At 41.8% G+C, this 20,244-nt stretch overlaps 2 protein-coding genes across 2 annotated transcripts in view; one reads left to right on the top strand and one right to left on the bottom strand.

Moving 5' to 3' along the window:
- Positions 1 to 174: 174 nt before the first annotated feature.
- On the bottom strand, positions 175 to 7,485 carry polk (polymerase (DNA directed) kappa). The gene is made up of 14 exons (XM_080468336.1): positions 7,111 to 7,485; positions 6,721 to 6,840; positions 6,468 to 6,620; positions 6,012 to 6,143; positions 5,760 to 5,910; positions 5,434 to 5,649; positions 4,847 to 4,971; positions 4,240 to 4,406; positions 4,106 to 4,138; positions 3,912 to 4,008; positions 3,072 to 3,243; positions 1,914 to 2,915; positions 982 to 1,021; positions 175 to 849 (listed from the first exon to the last, which is right to left on the bottom strand). Exons 1-14 carry the CDS (start codon positions 7,237 to 7,239, stop codon positions 768 to 770), a joined length of 2,619 nt encoding a protein of 872 aa, XP_080324462.1. The 5' UTR covers positions 7,240 to 7,485; the 3' UTR covers positions 175 to 767.
- A 3,131-nt stretch (positions 7,486 to 10,616) lies between these two features.
- The window catches only part of LOC308112166 (ceramide transfer protein-like), a 21,724-nt gene continuing 12,096 nt past the window's right edge, over positions 10,617 to 20,244 (top strand). Inside the window, 3 exon segments of the mRNA XM_080467458.1 lie at positions 10,617 to 11,258; positions 11,433 to 11,567; positions 13,979 to 14,095. Coding sequence (XP_080323584.1) covers positions 11,175 to 11,258; positions 11,433 to 11,567; positions 13,979 to 14,095 — 336 coding nt within the window. The 5' untranslated portion in view covers positions 10,617 to 11,174.

Below are 20,244 nucleotides of genomic sequence, written 5' to 3'. Positions count from 1 at the left end.
ACCCATTGTTTGCATCATTGTGAAGCTCCACTTAAAGTGTCATCGTCCTCCTCGACTCATAAGAAATATACTCATGTCTCAGCGCTTTTTTTTTAAACAGTTGGACATCAAATGGATTAAATTCAGGTACATACAGAAAAGAGGAGTATTTCAAAGAGAAATTTCACTCAACATGAAATCTGAGCAGAATATTAATTTATTGCAACAATTCACATGATAGAAACATTCTCTTATCTTCATTTAAAAAAATAAAATAAAAAATGCATCATCATTGGTGAAATAAATTTTACAGGAATTTATTGAAGTATATCTGATGAAAATGACCCAATGAAGACAAATCTAAAAATACACTGACCTCAAGCATCAAGTATAAACCCTCCAGTTTCATTTAACACTCATTAGAATAGGAGGACATCAGGATTATCTTTAATGAGTAATAAATACCAAGCGATGAAACAGACATTGACAGACACCAAAGTCATTTAAAAACCCTCATTACTTTGTTAGAATATAAACAAACGATTTGTCTTTGACATCTTTTATTTAGTTTATGGCTTCGGAGACACACCTTACATTCGTGTAAACGCTTACCTTCAGCAAATTTGCTCATTTGAGGAGAAAAAATAAATATAGTTTTTTGTGTGCAATGAATGTGTAGGCGGGATAAACTGTGGGCTATTGTTCAGTAAAAGCACTGGGACTGGAGACGTGTGCTTTACTGCTGAATACACTCTCAGATGAGGATGTCCGTCCCTTACAGACGACTGTCACCGGAAAAACCTGTCAATGGTGTTGCAGGGCTGGATGTTTTTTGCCTTTTTCGAAGGAGGAGAAGACGGAGAATCCCGTCTGTCATGAAACCAACAAATGAAAGTCAGTTGGAATGTGATCAAATTTAGGCGTAAATGCAAATTGTGCCTGAAATGTGTCACTTATGTAAAGGAAATGACCACATGGGACCACTCGTACTAATATTCTCACCTTTTGCTTTTGCTAGTTTTCCTCAGCACAAGCTCGTTTTCTACAAACAGAAACAGAGACCGTCAGTGAAAGACAGAAAAAAAGACAAACAACTCCATAGTTATCTCTCCTCTGACAAAAAAAATGACATCCATTGAGAAGGAGCACAATTGCAGCACCTCTTCAGGGACATAAAGAGTGCAATTTCTGAGGCAGGCTTGTTTAAGAGGAGACCAGGGTGCAGTTCATTGTAGGAAATGAATTGGTGAGAAAGTGATTTCGCCATTTCCAAGACCAGGGCAGAGGGAGCCCCGTGGGGTGGAATGAGATGTCTTTTCTCTGTCAGAATCAATACAAACTTCTCACAGGTAATGTCACTGACAGTAAATAACAAGGTCAGAGGCCACAGACATCCACCCAAGCAAACATTCCTCCTCTTAACTCAAAGATGTCACACAGCCACAGCTTATAGGCAATACTAAGAGGGTTGTGTCTGTCATCTTCACAGACGGGAACATTTTCAGAGGTTTTACAAAAAAACTAAATGTCTGGAAAACATAATGAATACTTTCATCATAACAACAAAAAATATTTTTCAAAGAAGTTTTGTAACCTACAATCAAACATTGTCAGTGACAAACTGGTCAATATAACAGAGAATTAAGCAGCAAGAGTATTAAATTTGCCTCATTGATGTTTTGAGAACATTGTTTATGTTAGCCAAAGCAAACTGTGATTACAAGCTCAATGATGAAAGACTGAAGAAAAGAAATAGATGTTGGGGATCATTGTTGTGCATAAACAACTTGTAGATGAAAACAAGTCCTCATTCTAGAGAAACCCCCACGACTGATTTATCCAAGCATGTATTTCTTATGTCTATCCTGTTGTCTTTACTCTTCTAATGGTGTTACAGACTGATTTGTTCCTCTCGCACTCACACACACACTCACCTTTGATCTTACTGTCACTGGCTGTAGGCGGATTTTTGGAGGATAATATCTGCCCCGTCATCTCATGTAAGACTTCCTGGTTCAGACAGAGGTCAACATGGTGGTTGAAGACTGTGAGGTCCTCGGTCTCCTGGGTCTGCTGACATACCGGGCAGATGAAGACAGGCCCTTTACCGTCACATGACTGAGGCTGTCGCAGGGTTGTGGTTTTGCTGCCCCCTTTGATCAACGAAACATTTAAGCTGCGTCGATTCTCTTCGCCACAAACTCTGCCTAACCCGTTGTTGGTTTTTAACTTCTTCACCTCAGTTACATTCTTCAGTGTCGATTTGTCCCCGACTTCATTTTCCATTTGGTCACTGTGTCGGTCCACAACTGACTGTGAGTCTACAACCAAACTCTGGTATGGTTTTCTAAAACCATTACTGAGACAATGATCGATGTGCCTGTTGAAAATGTTCAGATCAGTCGTCTCCACCTGCCTGAAACACACAGGACACGTGAGGGTTTCTGAATTCATCCCCCCACAGCCTGACGTTGAAGCTACTACAGGGGAAACAAAGTCATCATCTGGTAGATCAGATGCTGGTGGGCATGTAGTATAATTTGGTTTTACTGGTGAAGCTGAACTCTTTTCAGCACCAATGCTGGTAGAAGTAGAAGCATCTTCTCCACTTCCTTCCTCCCGTGTTTTGACTTTGGCCGCCTGGAGCTGAAGTCTTTTGGCATGAGCCCTCTGAAAGAACGACTGCTTGGGTTCCTCGGTCGCCTGGCTCTGCTCGAGCTGCCTCTGCTTACTCCGCCAGGGAGCTTCTTCAGGCCTTTGGCACATCTGTGTCACAACTGGCCGGGTTTGGAAAGAGTGATGCTCTCTCTCACCGTTTTGATGCACACTTTGGGAATTGCCGCCACAGTCTGTTTTGCCGAGCTTGAGAAAGCCAATGATGCTTTTCTGCATCTGTTTTTTATCGTCGGAACCGACGAAGGCAGAAATGCGAACACCTAGGAGCACAAAAACATTTTAGCAAGAGAAGAGAACTTCAAGATCAATGTACACTGTGCTTTTATTTCCACATGCAGTGTTTCACGGATCATTTAGATTTATTTCAAAGTAGTTATATTAATTGATACGTCACTTATATTTTCTTATCTAATTACCCATGAGCCTCAGTCTGAGTGGCTGGGGGCTTTCATTTTCCATTTCCACTTTCAGAAGGTCCTTAGCAACAGCAAAGATCTCCTCCTCTGTAGCAACAGCGTACGGCAGCGTCTGAGCCCTGGTCTTCACCTCGAACTTTACATTCTTCAGCTTCAATGTTACTGTTTTACCCTTCACAGAAACAGAGGAAACACACAATTGGATTTGTGATGATGGAAACAGGAAAGCAGTCTGCCTTCAATAACCTTCTAATTACCACCATGATCAATGGTCACTGACTGAAGGGGCCGTAAATAGGAACAGAGATGGGAATCTGTATAATCGCTCATATTATTGATTGATTTGTCAGAATATATTTTGTGAGTTTTCATAGTAATGTGATCATCTCTCAGGAAGATTCTTCCACAGCTGATAGCGGCCCCTGCTGTCTCTTTATATTTAATGGGCCTCCATTTTCTCCAGTTATCAAGGCCACAACAGGGCCCAGGCAGGGGGGTGATGGTTGTGCCGAGCTTTACTCCATCGATTCAAAAAGGAAGGGAGAGGTTAAGGTAATTGTATGAGATCCTGTATGGAGTCAGGATGATTTCAGGCCGAATATAACATAGTTTTTTTTCTCTCATCCAATACAACATTTTTCCTTTTATCTCTATCTTTGTGAAGCTCATTGATTTTCAAGCCAGACAATCACAGCAACATTCTTCAAAGAGATATCCAAGCAGTTACAGTACACAATATGCTATATACAGTATGAAGTTGATTGCTTCAGGTCAAGTAGGTCACCAATGTGTTTGAATCAGTGTTCCCTTGAAAAAAACAGAGTAATCATCATTCAGTACCTTCAAGTCTTCTTTTTTCAGGTCTCCTGCGAGCTCTTCACAGAGCTCTCTGCACAGAGACATCTGCTCCTCAGCTTTATTCATTTCCTTGAATGTCCTATAGTTATTAGGCAAATGGGGAGATTCAGTAAGCTACACACTGAAAAGACAGCTTCACCGTGTCAGTGTCGAATAATGCCTTATGAAGAACAAACCTTTCAATGCTCATGCTTTTTCTTTCTTCATGTCTGTAACACATCAAATGTAGTGTAAACCTTCTTTAGCAGCTGAACTGGTGGAATTTAACTCAAGTTCATTTGTCCTGAACCCTCAATTAACTAGACAATACCTGGGTATGTATGTGGGGCCCAGACCCAGAGAGATCTCGATGAAATGATGCCAGCTTGTCTCAGAGAACAACAATGACAGCAGTGCCATCTGGTGGCCAAGATGGGAACAGTTAGTGATGCCCAATCCGTTGAGCATCTTCTCACTCACCTTCCCAATACCAGAAACCTGGAGGGGAAAACATAAACATGCACTAAATGTTAGAATAAGTGTTTAGCCATTTTTGCATACATGAAACACACATCAGATTTTGCAGTAAATCTATGAAAAGTCTTAAAAAAAAAAAAAAACATAAAAAAATAAAGCAGAAAGCAGAGATTCCTCCCTTAAAAAACAAAAAAATAAACTGTAAATATGAAACAACATGCCTTATATTATAGACCATAAAATATAAGGACAGAAATTGATTATGCGTTGGAATTTAGCATTTATTTAGATCCGTCATCAAGTGAACTCATGGAGTAAACTGTTAGTACGAGCTGATGCGGCTCTCTTCAGCGGGAAGGGCTCCCTCGTATTGCACTCCATAAATCTCATTTACGTTTTCAAACACTCACACGAGGCACAGAGCTCTGTTTATATTTTGGTTTGAGTGATTGGTACTGTACTTTGCGAACTGGAAGAGTCTGGATGAAGTCCATGACTGCCTCTCTGGTGGAGGAGAGTCTGTACTGGCCGTTGGGCTTGTTCTTGTCACTGCAAACCTTGGCAAGCATCATGTTTGGTGCGATTCCTTGAAGATTGGAAAGTGTATTTATTGTTAACAGCCGGTGAAAAGCAAAATGGAGGACACAGTTCATGAAAAAAATTCAATATTATAGGTAAAGTCATTTTGCTTGCAGCCATCATGTTTAATTATTTGACTTCATTTAGAAGAGGAATGGAAAAATTGAACATAAGGCACAAATGAATGATATTGAATTATAATGCCGGCATGGGATCATTTTAACCTGAACATACATTCAATTTTACAACATGTAAGGAATATTTCTCTTTTATCATGCATGCGGCCTGTGGGCCGACAGTTGCCCCTGTCTGGTTTAAAAGTTATGAATGTGCTGGAAAAAAGAAAACCTTATACAATAATGCATTTCTCCAGAGGAACTACAGTGGAAAGTAATACATAGAAGAATGAGATCGCAGTGAAGAGCAATTAATTGCATATTAGGCTACATCAAAGTGAGTTTACCCTCACCTGCACTGGCAGTCAGCATGGTCTTCTGTTCAATACGGAATCGCATCTCTCTCACTGCCTCCTCAACAGACGTTCCAAACACCTCACACTCAGAACCACAGACACCTTTTGAGCCCGGAAGAGAGGGAGATGAGCTTAAGCTGTCCTCAAAAAGGACCGGAGAAAGGTCTTGTTCCTCTGCCACTGCCTCTTGGGAAAGCTCAATCTGCTCCTCATCTTTACAGAAAAAAAAAAAAGAAGAAGATTCAAGCAGATTACATGGACATCCAACTGATATAACCAGCAGAAAATACATTAATTGACATTTTTGTATAAATAAGCCCTGCCTGTGGTGATACTCCGGGTGCAGTACTGATGTGTGCGTGAGGACTCTGGCCAATGTTGCCTCTGTTCCATGTGGTCTGTAAAGTCTAGATAGGCTTCATCCAGGCTGAGTGGCTGGAAGTGAGGGTCATAGTCTGCGAAGATCTCTCGGATCTGAAAGGAACAAAAAGAATTCACAAAGGATCCGTAGAAAAGAAGCCACAAAAGGTATGCAGTTCATTTCATTGTGTCAGTCTTTGTTTGATGTGGCGCACCTCCTTGCTCACGGCTCTGTATTTATCGAAGTTGGTTGGAACAATGACCAAGTTTGGGCAGAGTTTCTTTGCAATGAATCCAGGCATGGCTGCTCGAACTCCGTATTTTCTGGCATGGTAGTTAGACGTCGACTGAGGAAAGAGTGCAGCACAAATTAAACACGCTTGGATTTGATTTACAAAACTTAAGAGTGAATGTTACCTTTTGAAAAACGTCTTTTTTTTCTGAACAGCATTTCTATCATGATTACAATTTTCAAGCATTGCATGTGATTTAATTTCAAATATGTATAATTTCACAAGCAATAATTAAATGATTCTGTGAATGAATATCATGAGAGTATTCACTACGATGATTTGTACAGAATCTCATAATAACATCATAAAATCTTCATAAACAAATCATCCAAAAGATAATCTCTAAAAAGTGTGTCCTCAGATCCTATCTTAACCCACCAGCATGCTCATGGATCCTACAGCCATGGGCTTGTCCTTCAGCTCAGGACAGTCTCTCATCTCCACAGCAGCGTAGAAGGCGTCCATGTCCACATGAACAATCACACGACTTAGATCCCGACTTTTCTCCAGTGATGAAGCCATCCGGTCCACCTTCACAGGGAAATTTGAAGAAAATCGTTTTCCTTCAACTAAGTAAAGTTGTCTGTCTCATACCCTACTAGAAGAAAACAAAAGCAGGTACATGTCATACCTGGGCTTGTGCCGTCCTTAACTGCTGCTCTGTGATTTGTGCCTTTTGAAGCAACATCTTCTCAATGCGCTGATTCACTTGCTGCTCCTTCTTCAGCTCATTCTCATAAAACCTGGATCCCTGCATGAAAGGAAAGGACGATAAAAAGACCTCAGTTCAAGAGTGTGGCTTTAAAGGAAAAATAATAGATGTGCTTATATAGTTTTTCTAATCAAAGCTTTACTCTTGAACTGATATGAAGAGTCCAGGACTGTATGTCATTACTTAGTGTTCGTAATATATACATGTGTATTCTTTTGTGAAATCTCGTTATGGTCATTATTCATAAGAGGACAGAGCAGATTTGTAGATCTGGCATTTCATTCAAAACTGAGTGTCTTTCAGTTGTACCTTTGACGTCTCCATGATGATCTTGTTGATCTTGTCCCTGTCAAGCCCCTCCATACCAGCTTTGTTGTCGTTGAGCGCCATCCTGGAGAGGAAACCCTCTTGTTTGGTGGATGAAGCCTGATTCTCCATCCTGAGGACCGGGGACACTTGTCAGGAAAACACCCGGTCGCGCTTGATTTGTAAGTTCCAGGTAAGTTTACTCCGTAGTACTCAGCTCTAAGATGTCGCAGCAATAAATCCCCATTATATGAGCACGGATCCGATAAGCAGACAGTACCCCCTCCTCTGGATCATGAGAGTGGGATCGGAGTGAACCGGACGGGTCAGCTGTCGACCGTTCAAGTCTCTACATGTTTTCAAATAAGTGACGAAACCCATTTTGGCGGCACTTCCGCCATACGTCACGTAACAAGGAGGTCATCTTTGTTTTCCTAGGATGGTGAAGACAGGGTCCCGCCTGTTATGCTTTTGATTGGTGAATGCAATTTTTTATTGTGAGTAGTAGCCAATCAGAGGCGGAGGAGGGCGGGCCATTACGTTGCCTTCGTAGTAATAGTCATTTTGATCCGAAAAATGTCTCTTTTTGATTGTATAGTTTGAGACAGCATTATGTTGATTTTAATTCAATTGAATTGAATGACTTCATTGTCATTATGCGTCCCATATAATTAAATTACAGGTACTACTCTCTTTGTGCATCAATATAAAGTGTAAAAAGTAGACACATTGTACACATTACATGAACACATAAATACAAAGAGTAAAAAGTAGACAAACTGTCTCTTTAGATATGAGGGCATGAAAGCACGAGAAGCATGAAAATATGGAAGGTTTGTCATATTTTGATTTGAGCAAATCTAAAAGTTAAACACAGTTTCTGTTTTAAAACAACAACAACAAACAATAAAACATCAACTTGACAAGCTGCTCAATTCACTGGTCTCGTGTTTGCATTCAGTTTGGTTTTACCTCTGAAGTAAGGCCAAAGTATTTACATACGTTTGCGAAATTCAACCAAAGAAAAGCTTTCATGTTGCATCTGGTGGGATCTTCCATGCATTTCATGCAATTTACCTCGAGGGACATTCTTTCTGAAATCTGAAAGCATTCACGCACCTGTTAATATCGTTCAATAACAAATACAATGTTGATTTTTTTAATTTACTTATGTTCAGATTTAAAGCAACAACCAGGTATACAGACTGAAAATGTTTTTTCCAAAGCAAAGGATCACTACACAACAATATGCATGTTCTTATGAGACTTAAAGGTGCCATGCCTTGTCATACTTTTACGAATCATTCATTTAATGGTGCAATCATTGCTGATCCAATCTAACATGGTGGGATAAGACTAGCTATACCCTGGACAGGTCATTAGTCCATAGACAGACAATCTTCTACACATGCCACAGAGACTGGAGTACCTGCAAAACGTGCAAACTCCGCAGAGAAAAGCCCAGACTGTTGCTATGGGATGACAATGCTAACCACTACGCTACCATAGTGATTAAAATAAATAGTTGCAACATAATCCTCACGTTGTTACCTTTATACATATAACTTAATAAAACCTTACTGCCTCATTGAGTTAATATTCAAACCTTTAGATCTGCATTTTGCTGGAAGTCAGTTTAAGATTTTAATAAAGAAAATTCTTGCTTCATATCAACGTTTCTTGACAAAATAAATTGGGACTCAGTTTGGAGGAGTGTGCTCATATCTGTTATTTGAGTAATTGTGTAACAACATACTTTTACTTGTATTTGAAAACAATCCAAGCAATGTAACAGTGGCATACTCTTTCCACCTCTGGCAATTTGTCAATTCCACCCCTGCAGTCTACTCACCCTCCCAAGCTTTTTATCATTGTGGATGACTTTATATGAGCTGTATAATGTGCTGCACTCAGACAAGACTGGGGGTCTGGTGGGTCTGGTATATCGGTGGGTGTTTTGAATCTGCTGTGTCTGGTGGGTCTGGCGCGGGGGTTGGAAACACATTTTCCCAAAGGGCCACATGAAAAATGTACTATTGAGGACTGAGACTTCAGTCGACTTGAGTTTTGCTCAGTAAGAATTATCTTTTGATAAAAAAATTGTTTTTCTTTTTTCTTGACAGGATTTTTATGAGCTCCGGTTGCTCTGTGACACTATTTCTTTGTCTGGAAATGAAAATTTTCAGGCCTTTAATTAACCATCTTTTTTTTCTCTGTGAAATATAAACATCCAATAATGTAGCACCAGTTATGTGAAATATGTGACCATTTTAGATGTAACACAGTTCAGTTTTAGGGCAACTGTGGCTCAGTCGGTAGAGTGGTCCTCTTCCAAATGTAAGGTTGCAGGTTTGATTCTACATGTCTGTGTCCTTGAGTGTATGCCTAAGGCCCCTTCTACATGACAATGCCCTTTGGTGTAACTGCATCGCTTTCAGCCAATCATCCACACAACGTAGTTTTTTGGAGCCTGAAATTAAAGTTTTTTAAACGGGGTCCATCAAGAGTGGAGAAAATTGAAAATGCAGCCTCAGCTTTGACGTGTGAATGGGCTAAACACACATTTGCTGAAAACGATGATGCCATCGCCCCAACTCTTGACCTTCTCCACGGTGTCGCCTAACAACAACAACAACAATGGTGGATTTACGTGGTTCAGCTCATGCTGCAGAAGCTACTAATGCTATTTGGTTTAATAAGACGTTATGTGTTTGCCTTGTGACTGACTGGCGACCTGTCCAGGGTATACCGTGCCCTGGCCCACAGAAGACTGGGATTGACTCCAGCACCCAGTGACCCTGAACTGGATAAGTGGATAGAAGATGGATGGATAGATTTGACAATTTCTCAGTTTTTGCAGGCTCCATATCATCTTTTCTGTTTTTTGGTGTATTTCTGTGGAAGCGTTACAGCACCACCTGGCCTGGCATATTTCCTACCATTTTGAGTCCTTTCATGATATTTCCAGGATGCAAATCTTTTCTGTGTGGACGATAAACTTTTTAAAAACCACGGGGAGAAAAACGATAGTTTTGGCTTGTGTGGATAAAGCCTTAAACCCCCAGTACCCCAACAACACATCCAATGGTTTCAGGCAGAGGTGTCCTAGAGGTTAGATTGGTTGGCAGTTTGCAGGTTGGATCCCCAGAGCAGACGGGTCACTACTGTGGGTCCTTGAGCAATGTGGCTACCTACCACGTGTGGCTCAATGTGGGGAAAAAATTTATTTCCCCAAGGGAATAAATAAAGTATGATTAGTGTAGTTTATTTTATCACAACAGTAAGTTTCATGTGATTTCCCAGTTGCACCCTAAGGACCCGTCAAGAAGAGCCAAAGGGCCACATGTGGCCCCCGGGCCTTATGATGGCTCGATCTGTGTGTGTGTGTGTGTGTGTGTGTGTGTGTGTGTGTGTGTGTGTGTGTGTGTGTGTGTGTGTGTGTGCGTGTGTGTGTGTGTGTGTACGCAGCAGGTACACAGTGGAGCGTGGCTGTAGCTCCTCCCACCGACAGGCTAGTACTCCTCCGTCCTCTGCTACAGCTAACTGAGCTGCGGAGCCACAACACGCCGCTCCGCATCTTTACATGGACGTCCAGGTGTAGCGTGAACACGGAGGCCTCTCGCCTTTCTCTGTTTGCTTTTTAACCGACCGCTGCGAACATTTGCTCACTAACACAAGTCGCGGGTCGTGTCGGCGCGCGCTCGTCCCGTCGTTTGACAGCTAACGCTAACTAAGTTAGCTCGTCTCATTGGTATTCGAGAGCAGTTTCAAAACAAAGCCCGCAAAACGGAGGAAACTGAGAGCCAGCTGTCACCTCCAAAACGCCCCGATCCAGACCAGCTTGCACGGTTAAAGTCCTGCGATAAACTACGCTCTTCTGCTGTTTTTTTTGTTTTGTTTTTCCCCCCACACACATTTATTGCCTAATTAACATAATTTTGTTGGGGCTAACTTTGGGAGGCTGTCAGCAGGTTCGTTGCGTCTCAAGCGTCCACTAATCCACAGCTAGCGCTCGGCCGCTGCTCGATACAGTCAGATAGAAGTTTCCCTTCAAACTTGGAATTCAAATGTCCGAAAAGAGTTCATCATCGGACGAGGATGTGGACCCGGAATCCGGCCAGCCCGTGGAGCTCGGGGGCGTCTTGAGCAAGGTAACTTTAAATGTGAACCGGGTTCAGTGTTTCTGCACAATGTTGGTGCATTCGGGCGCTTTAAAGCCACGCAGCTGGTGTCAAACGTGCTTTAACGTCACTAATAAGATGCATCAGATGATCGTGTCCCTGCATGTACTGAAAACGTGCTGATTTGATGCCGTGTGTTTACAGTGGACAAATTACATCCACGGGTGGCAGGACCGATGGGTGGTGTTGAAGAACAATACTCTAAGTTACTACAAGTCTGAGGATGAGCGGGAGTACGGCTGCAGGGGGTCTCTGTGCCTCAGCAAGGCTGTCATCACAGTAAGTATTTACCCTGGCACGAGGGAAGGACATCGCTCCTCTGCTGTCGAATGCACAAATAGAAAGCACTGCCAGCTTTGCACCTGTTCAGCATTTCAGTGAGCAAGTCCAGGGACCAGGAAAGGCCGCTTTCACTCCCTTATGGAGAATATTTTAAGTCTGTGTCATCCGCACAGGCTTACTCAGTTCACTGCGATTGTAGGGTAAACATTAACTTGTAATGAGGCTGTTATTATGAGCATAAATAGGAGTGAAACCGGTGGTTTTTTGCACACAAAGACTTTAATACCACAGCAATCTTTTGTCCGCTTCCTGGCCTCTTCCTCCCTTGCTATTATTGCGTACCTGAAACTGGTGTTGTCCTTAGATCGAAGCTCTGACCACACACTGTACTGGACTGATTGGAGCTGCAATCACATGCGGGGCCCCATGTTAGTGAGATAAGCAGAAATCCCACACCCTGGTTAAATATTCACTGCTCTTTGAGCTATACCAGCACCAAGTACAGAGGCCTAACAAATGGTTTTACCGTGATTTGTGGAGTTTTGGTTAGTCGGATTATATAACTGAGAACTGGATTAAAGCCTCAACATGACAATTTTTTCCTCAGTGACAGAGCTTATTTGTGTCAACTTGTAATTGACTGTGATTTTATGCAGCGTCACACAACGGTCACAATTTATTTTTAATTGTGTCTCAGTAAACTAAGGGTGAACTCAGTTTTATTGCACATGCAGGCTAATCAGAGCGGAGTGACCCGTCTTCTCCCTCCCTGTCATTTCCTAAAGATCTAAAGCCAATTCAGTCTGAGGAGACTGTGTTATGAGGACTCAGGAATGCAGAAACAAGCCTTTGCTTCTTTTCTTGCCTAATATCAGTCTGTTACACACTGTAGCTACTGACATGCACGAGACTAAATGAGAAGCTCAACATTCAGGAACTGTTACTGTCTACATTCCTATTGCAGGCCAAGGTTCATTATCAACAGCTCACGTCAGTTCAAGCTCCTCTTTGTGCTAAGTTTTTGTAAAAATAAATTATTTTAATCTATTGTATCTTCTTTTTTTTATTCCAATACAATCCTATATGGCTGAATACACTGCTTTAATTATATACTATTTAATGTATATTTAATCTGGCACCTTGCGGAAGAACTTCAGTCTTAGTGCTGTCCATCATTATCAGTGTTTTACTGATAATCTCCTCTTTCCTAAGTCTAAAGATTTCACTGTCCTTTACTCTGGAAAGAAAAAGCCAATGCATCATGGATATACAGCAGTGCTTACACAAGGGGTAAGAGAATGTCCTGGACCGAAAGAAAGAGTTATAAATGTGATTGTAAAGCAGGAGGTTTATGGTCTGTGCCTGATACAGCTCAGTAAGATAGGCTGGATTTCTCCGGCCATTCACCATCGCGCCTCGATGCACTTGAGGTTACATTGTACTCTCTTCTAAGTAAGCTATTGGAACTGGAGGGCATTTTTACAGCACTTGTCCGAGTCGAAACATTTGTGTCATGATGTTTTGGTGACTTTCACAGACAGTGATTCACCTCTCTCTGCATTGTAACTAGTTCGATGTCCCACCAGCAAGAATCTGCTGTATAAAGTCATGCACACTGACACTTGGTGTTCAGGGCTGGAGTGTATGTTGCCTTTGTCAATGGCAGTAAATAAGCAGGCACATGAGAGTAATTCAGCAAATCAAATTAAACCTGGCCAACATACGGTTATGTCAGCTGACAGAGCAGCTGTATCCATGATGCTGCTATAGAGAAAAATGGGGAGGAAACGCAGAGGCTCCAGCCAACTGTGTCTTATTTCTTATTTGCAACCATTACAGTGTAGAACTCCTCTCAGTCGGGTCCAAATTCCTATCTCAGAGGAAACGGGGGAATTCTTTGTAGCACGTGTTTGGGTGCCAAAGGCGGTCAGTGGTTGGAGCTGAGTGGGGTGCATTGTAGAACAGGGGAGTGTAATAGTTGAAAGACTGGGGTCAAAAGTAGATGGAGAGGTTATGATGACCCAGGTTGCTGGATCGATCTGTGTTGTGCTTGCACAGCTTCAATGTGGTCATTGGGCGGGCGGGCGGTGGGGGGGGGGGGGGGGGGTCGACCGCAGACACAAGACATCAGTTTTCAATTAAAATTCCTGTTTATCATGTGGCATCTGCTTGTATTGAGCCCATGTGTGTCCAGAATATTTCAGTGCTCGTCAGCCAGTGTCATAGACGGAGTGGATTTCTAGCAGGATTTGGCTCCATTGGGGGAAAATGTGTTACATCAAGTTTATTTATTTTTTTATTCTGACATTCAGATCCAGATGTTTGGTTTAGTTAGTTGGATTCCCTGACCCCGCTCATGCACTCTCCCTCATAAGTATTTATGAGGCCTCTTTCTCCTTTCTCTTTAGCCTCACGAGTTTGACGAGTGTCGCTTTGACATCAGCGTTAACGACAGTGTTTGGTACCTCCGAGCCGAGGACCCCGAGCACAGACTCCAGTGGATTGAGTGGATAGAGCTACACAAGGTGAGTGATTTCTCGCTGATACAGATTTTAGTCTTTCTTGCTTCCTTCTCTTGACATCCTTGTTTGCTTGTCATGTAGACTTTCTATGGATTATGTATGTTTGTAGGAATTATGCTTCTGAAGTGAATACACTGGCAGCATTACACTGAGGGATGAATTCTGCTCTTAGTGAGCCTGAATTAATTTGCTGTTGTTTCGCTTGCAGTTTGTGAAAATCAGAACAAATCTTCTCATGTTACATTGTGTCAGCGTCTTAGTACTCAATAAATCCTTGTTTTGGATTGTTTTGGGTGGCATTATTCACATTTTTGAAGTATTCAGGTTTAATTTCAGCTCATTTTGGAGGCTCACAGGGCCTAATCTGTTTTGCTCTGTGAGCTGGGTGTGGCAGCTTCAGGATTTGGAGTCACACACATCCACATTCACAGCACTTCACTCTGGGAATTTGAGGAATCTTAGGAGTGAGGTGTTGAGGTGGGGGTATCCCCCGTCATCAGATAGTAGGCAGCTGCTTGCTGTGAAAGCACACAGAGTTTGTAATGTATGGCTTGGAGTGTATACAACAGATAGAACATGGCTCAGATCATGTTCAGGTTTATTTCTGCTCGTTGTGGGTGTCTTATTAGTCGAGGTGTTGAGTCTGTGGTGAGCCTTTCCTCTTGGACTTCAGTATGTTGGGATCAGGATTAGTCTGCCATGCAGTTTAGTTGTGGCAAACATAAGTAAACAGAAAAATTACCTAGTTTTAATGACTTGTTGTACAACTAAATAAATGTTGGTTTAACAATCATGTCAACCCTGAGACGAAAGACAACAGTTTATTTTATAGTATTGCAATAAAAAGGCTCTTCAGTTTCTTATTTTTCCTTATTTACATTGCAGTTGGATATCAGCAGCAGATAATTATATACCTATTGGCTTATTTAGTTTATTTCAGATGTCAGGGAAACAGACCAGCATTGAAAAACAGAAGATTTTCATGCATAAATGTTTTATTCACAGTTCAACATATCAGATGACAGAAAGTTCCCTGAAAAATATGAAATAATTAGAATTTTTATGTTGGCAACACAACTCAAAAGGTATGGTACACGGCCATTTATACCACTGTGGAGCAGCCTGTGCCTGTTCTTTTCTCAACCGTCTGGAAATGTCTGGCAAGTGAAGTGGCCAATCGGTGAAGTTTACAGGAAGCCATCCCATTCTTGTTTTGAGGTGGGAATTTCATTTCAGCACCCAGTATCTTCCACTGTCCACTGTGTGATTATTTCATGCTTTACCTTTACGTGATCAAGCTTTTTCTTGATATTTATTATTATTCATACTGATGGTGATTTCTAAAATGGTTCCTAAACCCATGCAGTGTATTCAATAACAGAAGCATACCTGTTCCTAATGTTGTGTAGCCTGAGGACCCAAATACCATGATTCAATATTGACATTTGGCTCCGTCCTTTGTGTACTTCCTTTGACTTCTTTGTTTGTTGTTCTATATCAGAATATTTCTCTGTGAATGCTCTGTGGTTTTAAAAGACATTTCTTTCCCGTGCTTGTCTTTACTTCTGAGAAACTCAGCTTCTCTAAAGTTCTCTTTATTTACAGTGATGTCGCTGGTTATATATATATCACTGCCATCCAATTCTAAATTAACGATCAACTGCTTAAAGGTTTGATTGTGAATGAGGATTGCAAATTATCAATATTTCTGTTGTCGCAATCCTCCAAGCCTTTTTGAATCACTTTTCTGTGAGTGTGAGCGGCGCATTTCCACTGAGATGAGGCTGTTTGTTCTGCTGAGTGTTTTAAGTGCGAGTGTGACTGACCGCAGGTCTTTAGTCCATTAACAATGGTGTGAGAGTATTTTAGGGTTATGTTTGAGTTGTGACCTACAGTAACCTCTGTAAGCTTACTGCAGCATTACCTGCGGTGGTGCTGCAGGCAGTGTATCTGTGCTGCTCCCAGATGGACAAAGAAGGACCAGCAAGGTGCATTTTCACCACCGCGCTCTCGCATTGGGACCAAGGACGGCAATAATCCGAGTGGAAAGGGGGTTTTACTACCTTGTGTTAGTATTCTCAGTTTGTCCTGGCCCCTATGAACATTTTGTGTCTGTGTATTTTCTTTTGCTTGCTTGGTGCCAAAAATGTATGTATTATCAAATGTGGTAACATGAACAAAAATACTTGGAATATATTTTTAAACAACAAACTCATGAAAATTTCTGAGTCACTTTTTTGAGAAATACATTTTGTGTCAATTGGATTAACATCAGCTCCTATCTGCTATTAATATGCTTCATTATCTTATTAAAAAGTCATGAATACAGTTTTTAAATCCACTTTTTGTTCATTTTGCAAAGACACACAGGTGTCATTTGCATTTCCATAATAACAAATTGGGTTGGTTGCCAGGAAAATGTTTTTGTGCTGGTCCATTTGTATTTTTATGTGTGGGTGTGTTTGTGTTGGCGGTGGCAAAAAGTCTCGCTTAATGTAGGGATGTTAAGTGCAGCTCTTGATGAATAATGCATTTTTTTTTTTTTCAATCCCTTGTTCTCTCAGAAACCTCCTGTTAAGAGGGACACACAAAATTTCTCTGTTCTACAGAGAAGACTGATCCATTCAATGCAAGGCAAATGTATTTTTAGCGCACCATTCAGGCATAAGGCAAGTCATAGTGCTACAGAGAAATAAAGCAAGTACAGCAAAAAAAAAGGATTAATAACAGCATAAAAAGAAGAATAGTTAAAGTAAAAGTTTTGTTAAGATAAAGGCATGATAGGCTCTTGACCATGCCACTGGCTAGTTGAAGTGACCGGTATGTTAAACAAAGTGGCGTGGGGTCGTTCTCACCTCTGGTGCACCTCTGATAGATGCTTCCTTTGACCTTTGGTGTTTAATAACTCATCTATCTGACTGAGCTTCAGTGTCACAGGCTCTTTCACTGGTGATGTTGAAGAAGGTGGGAGGGGGGAGGTTTCTGGATCCTGGACTGGGACAGAGACAGAGACGTCCTTCTGGTTCGAAGGATCACCGATGTCCTTGGTTTCTATCATTAAGCTCCTCCTTAACCGATTTATACCGAGGACATGACGTATGTTAGTGCCAAACTGTCTGGATCTAGCTATGTTTGGATGAACCCCGTCCAATTTGAACCCGTCCTTATGTTTACAAAAGATGATGAAGTTGTCAATTGATTTTTCTCCCATTGGAGAATCATGTTGAGGTCAGCCACGTATTCAGAGCTCAAAGGCAAGAGAAACATTCAATTCCTTTTTCCCAGGGTAGGAATGGGGCCTGAAATTAAAACATTTTGTGACTTGGAGGCCTTCAATGTCTCCATTGGTAGAGAAGAGTCCTTTTTCAGGACCTCAGTACCAGTCCTGTCGAAGGAGTTTTAGTGAATCACGATGTTGTCGTTGCTGAGATGTGTAGATGAAACAGTGGGTAACTCACTGTCAGCTCTTGCGGTGTTTTGTCAGCCACAGTTCAATTTTCAGTCTTTCCTATTCCGACTTGCCTGGTGCTGGAATCTCCAATCAACAGAGTGTCCAGCTGATCTTGTCTTGAGAAGGAGCTTGTTGCATCTCTTAATTTTCACCTGGCCCTCGGTGTTGTAATTTTGGGACTACTTCTACAACCTCGCTTGACTTTTGTGCTTGTTGTGCATCCCTGCGTTCTGAATTTGGTCAGATTCAGAGGGCAGCTGTGGTCTTCTACCTCGCCCTCATCACATGTTTGTGTGCCGTCAGCCCAGATAGTTTGAATATCAGTAAGCTAGAATATGAAGACGTACAAGAAGAGTCCGACAGGACAAAATCACATTTTTTTGTGTTCCTCCCACTCTGTCTCTCTCTCTCTCTCTCTCTCTCGCTCTCTTTCTGTCATTATAAACAGTAGGCGGCTTTCCTCGCCTTCTTTATTGCTTCATTACACAAACAGCCCCAGACAGTCCTCATCTGTCTCTCCCCGTGTTGCATGCACTCGTCATTTTTTCAGCCTGTTCTCTCTTTCTTACTCTCCCCTGCAAACACACACAGTCATGGCTGCTTGCTCTGTGATGGATGCTGCACTTAAAGACGTACATGAAGAAAAGGTTTCCCATGTCAGGGTGTGTGATCTGCTTCATGCATGTATGCAGCAAGAGTGGAGGGGATGTGTGTGTGTGCCTCTCTGAGCCCGTGTGTGCGTGTCTGCAGAGGACCCGACTGAAAGCAGACTGTGCTGCCTTCGCTCTGCCGAGGACTTAAGACTCTTCCACTTCGACGCTGCGTCTCCGGCATCAGGGAGCAGCCTCTCTTTTCTCCTCTGCCGTGGAGCCAGTTGCTACTTCTTCCTCTTCTTCCCTTTTGCTTTTCTTACTGCAGCTTTCTTCATTCTTGATGAGTTGAGCTCAGCCCGTATGGCATCTCTTCTCCGCCTCCTCCCGTTCCCCTTTGTTTCAAAGTGAGGTGTGTCCGGGGAAATACGATTACTGGATTAAAGCTTCAGACTTGTCAGGTCGGGGGAGCGCCGGGCCATGTTGGGTCCAGCACACCGCCAGGACTGCAGCAGTGTCCTGCTCTGCTTTGGCTGCTGGAATGGCCGAATGGTGGGCTTATGGCATGGTGGCATGCTGCTTGCTCACGTTTATTAATCACTGTTTGATTTCCATGCGCCGTGTTGTGATATGAATGAAAACTGCACATGACCCATTTTTGCCACAAACTGCATACGTTATATTTCTTTTTGCATGCTGGTTTTTTGTAACTTTTATTCTTCTTACTATCTTTTATTATTAAACATCCCTGCATGCCATTCCTAATCATCACTGTTATCAAAAGGTGAAGCTTTTAGTGATTTGGCAGAGGTGTAATTCCATCAGCAGAAGCTTTCAGATGTGACTGTAGGCGGTCACCTCTCATTACCATTAAAAATCCTCAAGAAGCCAGTTCTTGTTATGTGTGTGTGTGGGTGTTCAGTTTGCATGGTTATCACACCGCTTAATAAACGTCAAGTCTCAGCAATCATTGGCTTCTGCTCTGCTACTTCTTTCTGATTTCAAGTGGAAAAATTAAAACAATGTCTCATATATTATTGATTTTTGTTCTGCACTGTGACCAGTCTCAGTCCAACATGGCAACAAACAAAAAAGAAGTAAAGCTGTTGTTTTGTTTATGTAACCAACAGTTCTGTGGACTTCACCCTCTCGGCGTGTGTCAGCTCTAAATCATTATCAGTACTCGGTATTTGCGTCATAAAATGACACTTCATTGGTTTCAACAGCCTGGAAGTGCTAATCACAGCCTTTAATGAAGACCCACTGCAGTTTTTGGCATTCTGTGAAAATTATGGTTGGTTCCATTTGAATCTGAGTTGGGTAATTTTTCATGCTTGGGTTTTTGTTCGAATTGGATTTCACTGTGTGGTCTTTTTGTCCACTCTCTTGTGGCAGTCGAGTGAAAATACAAAGGTTCTGATTTACTTAGGAACCGAGATGCAAACAAATACATTTAGTGCGAGATAAATTAATATAAGAATAACAGCGTGATCGAGAACTCTAAAGATCGTAGAAAATGGCATGTTATTGAAGCTGAATTAAATTTCTTCTTTTAAAATTTCAACTTGTTTGTTTTGTAGAATGATTTTTAATTCAACCTTGTCTTCTCCCAAAGGGAAACATGTGGAGGGCTTGTTGTTTAATACCATAAATGCTTCAAATGACTTCGCAAATGAAATCCACTCTGATAAGGGGAAATATTTTAGCATATTTGTGTGTAATATGAACAATCATTTCAGGTTTTTCCCATCATATGTCACATTAACATTTGACTTGTTTTTTAAATTACTATTACTCTTTGTAAACCTGCATGAGAGGGAGGGAAGGGTTAATGCTGAACAATGCAAATCCTCAAATTATGTACAATGCTTGAGTGTAAACACTTGGATCCTGTTTTGTGTCCGTCCGTTAGGGATCAGTCCTACCCTCAGTTCCTGAGCGGTTCACCAGTGTTTTGTGTGTCTCTCTCTCTCTCTCTCTCTCTCTCTCTCTCTCTCTCTCTCTCTCTCTCTCTCTCTCTCTCTTCTCTCTCTCTCTCTCTCTCTCTCTCTCTCTCTCTCTCTCTCTCTCTCTCTCTCTCTCTCTCTCTCTCTCTCTCTCTCTCTCTCTCT

Source organism: Lipophrys pholis, assembly GCF_963383615.2.
Source record: "Lipophrys pholis genome assembly, chromosome: 7".
Lineage (NCBI taxonomy): Eukaryota > Metazoa > Chordata > Actinopteri > Blenniiformes > Blenniidae > Lipophrys > Lipophrys pholis.
Note: the sequence above shows the minus strand (reverse complement) of the source record. Positions and strands in the feature narration are given on the sequence as shown.

What these genes read in the sequence shown, in the direction of transcription:
- polk (XM_080468336.1), bottom strand. Translation starts at nt 7,239, where the DNA reads ATGGAGAATCAGGCTTCATCCACCAAACAAGAGGGTTTCCTCTCCAGG. An exon ending in ACAGAGCCGTGAGCAAGGAG is followed by an intron (nt 5,911 to 6,011) that starts GTGCGCCACATC and finishes TGTTCCTTTCAG; the next exon opens with ATCCGAGAGATCTTCGCAGA. An exon ending in CAGTGACAGTAAGATCAAAG is followed by an intron (nt 1,022 to 1,913) that starts GTGAGTGTGTGT and finishes TTCTGTTTGTAG; the next exon opens with AAAACGAGCTTGTGCTGAGG.